This window comes from Vicia villosa, linkage group LG6 (assembly GCF_029867415.1).
Source record: "Vicia villosa cultivar HV-30 ecotype Madison, WI linkage group LG6, Vvil1.0, whole genome shotgun sequence".
NCBI lineage: Eukaryota > Viridiplantae > Streptophyta > Magnoliopsida > Fabales > Fabaceae > Vicia > Vicia villosa.
This window is the reverse complement of record NC_081185.1, coordinates 26,504,260-26,506,817: the sequence shown is the minus strand read 5'-3', so window position 1 is coordinate 26,506,817 and position 2,558 is coordinate 26,504,260. Positions and strand designations below refer to the sequence as shown.

At 31.0% G+C, this 2,558-nt stretch overlaps 1 protein-coding gene across 1 annotated transcript; it reads left to right on the top strand.

Annotated features, from left to right (window-relative positions):
- Positions 1-1,207: 1,207 nt before the first annotated feature.
- LOC131613406 (uncharacterized) lies at positions 1,208-1,870 on the top strand. Its single transcript, XM_058885079.1, has one exon. It carries the CDS (start codon positions 1,208-1,210, stop codon positions 1,868-1,870), a length of 663 nt encoding a protein of 220 aa, XP_058741062.1.
- Positions 1,871-2,558: the final 688 nt, after the last annotated feature.

Here is a 2,558-nt window from a genome sequence, read left to right as displayed (position 1 = left end):
GCAGAACAACCCACTTCCAGACCCAGCTACACAGACACAACAAGAAGCACGAAGGGGTAGGGGTGGTGTTAGGCTTCGCGGCAGCGTCAACGACCGCGTTAGACGTCCGATAACAAGACCTTCGTGCGGAACAGATGGTTATCTTGGTGATGGGCACCATTAGGCATTTTGTTATGTTTTCTTTAATCAATTGTTGTCGATGTATCTTTTTCCTAAAATTAATGAAATTTGTTATTTCCGGTTTTTTTATATAGTCCTGTTGTTTCGATTTCGATAACTTGATGTCAAAATAGGTGTTTCTAAATTTAATTATAAAAACTAAAAAAAAACAAAACAAAAAAACATTGACGTTAGGCGCCAAATGGTTTGGCTAAAAGGAAAAAAACCCTAATGAGCCATTCTATTTGGCGCAAGCATTTAAAGAATTACGGCTAGCCAAATGGATTGGCGCATACACCTCTACAAAACACTTATGCGCCATTTCATTTGGCGCATTCACTTTTCTGGGTTCCCAAACCTAAACATTTTAGTAAATCATCTGAAAACATGATTTTTTTTTTTTGTATTTTTTGTTTTAAATATGGTTATTTAAAAAAAAATTTCTCAAAATCATAATTGCAAAAACTTACCGAGTACAGAAAGCATGATTTTTTTACATAAACTTAACCAAAAATATAATACAATTATTATATTGATTAATATAATATAATTCTCTCATTTGAAACCTTCAATCACAGCAGTGGAAAGATTGATATTTCATTAAAAACAATTTTTTTACAAAATTGTATTATGTTTCATAAATAAATAGCATTAACTAACTATTTTTTTTATAATTACTCACACCATACAAAAGCAATTGTTATAATCATTTTAACACGGTACCATTACTTAATAAAAAATTCATTGAATATTCATATATATATATATATATATATATATATATATATATATATATATATATATATATATATATATATATATATATATATATATATATTCTAGTTGCCATTATAGAAAAATGATGTATATTCTGTCTTTTCTAGGAAACCCGTAAGAAAGTCTTGTAATATTGACATACTTTTTGCATATAAATTGAGATGTTTGAGAAAGCATCTTATCACAAATAATATCCAACTTACTAGCTATAGCATAAATCTCATACACTCATTACAGTATTTAACAAAAGTGCAAAATTTGATACATATAGATGGATCATCAACACGCATTACTACTGATTAGTTCAGAAGCTCCTTCATACATGTGCAGTTGTTGTAAAGAGATAGGTTTTGGATCATGTTACACCTGTGTAGAGAGCAATTGCAACTACACCCTCCACTATGAATGTGCTGAGCCTGTTAAACATGCAGTTCATCCATTTTTCAAAAACTGTACATTTGAATTCTATGACAAAACAGTAGAAGATGGATTCTGTGATGCTTGTGGAAAAGATTTGTTAGGTTGTTTCTACTTTTCCAGAGCAGGGGATGCTCTACATCCTTGTTGTTTGAGCCTGGAAAAAAACATTTCAGATAAAATGACTTTGTCGCATCAAGTTCCATCAGACTGTGTCATGTGTAAGCAAAGGCATGTTCAGAGGAACAACTTTGAAGGTTGGTCATATGTATTTAACTCTGATGGAAAGACTTGTGTTCATGTGTCGTGTTGGAACGATGTGATTCTTGAGACTTTTAATAATAATAAGTCAAAAGAAACTGTTGAGAATTTGAATAGTAAGTCAAAAGGGAGAAAGCGTGCTGTCATGAAATTTACAGGCAAGTTGGCGTTGAACATGCTGTTAGACATAGCTACAGGGGATGTTAGCAATTCTATCTCTACCATTGTCGAAGCCATCGAAGCCCTCGCTTCTTAGTTTGTCTGAATGATTTTACAGCTATTTAATAGTGCACATCTTAAATTCCAAATAAGTGTCCTTGTAAAAGTGTCTTATTTTTTTTCTTGTGTGTTGCTTTGAACTTTGAATATTTATTATTTTGTGTTTGAGAGTCTTTCAAATATGTATCCCTGCAAGAAAAATATATAGTTGAATTTCCAAATCTTTAATAAGAAAAGGATAAAATATTAATGTAATGCAACGGAGCAAGTTCTGGTGCAATAGAAAAGGGATGGCCAATAAAATTAGTAATCAAACGCTCAAGTCAGTGAAAAAACCAAAAGTAATGTTAGAGTGAAAATGAACTTGAATATTTAAAATGACGCGCTTTCTTTTATATAACGAGGACAGTTAAAACCATCTATATAAGATGGGATGTGTGTTGGATACAAGTGTGAGTGATTAAAGTCTTATATTACTTATGAATGGATGTAATGTTAAACATATAAGAGAGATGACAAATTAATTTAACACCTTAAAATCTTGGGTTGAGATGTGGTGTTTCTCTCTCTTGTGATCAAGGATACATGTGGATGAATCATTACCATACATTACAGGACCACCTTTATACATATATGGTGGTTGTAAAGAAATATTCAAATAACTTTATAGAAATATTTAATATTTTCTATATGTAAATTAAATAAGAACGTGACTAAAATAAATA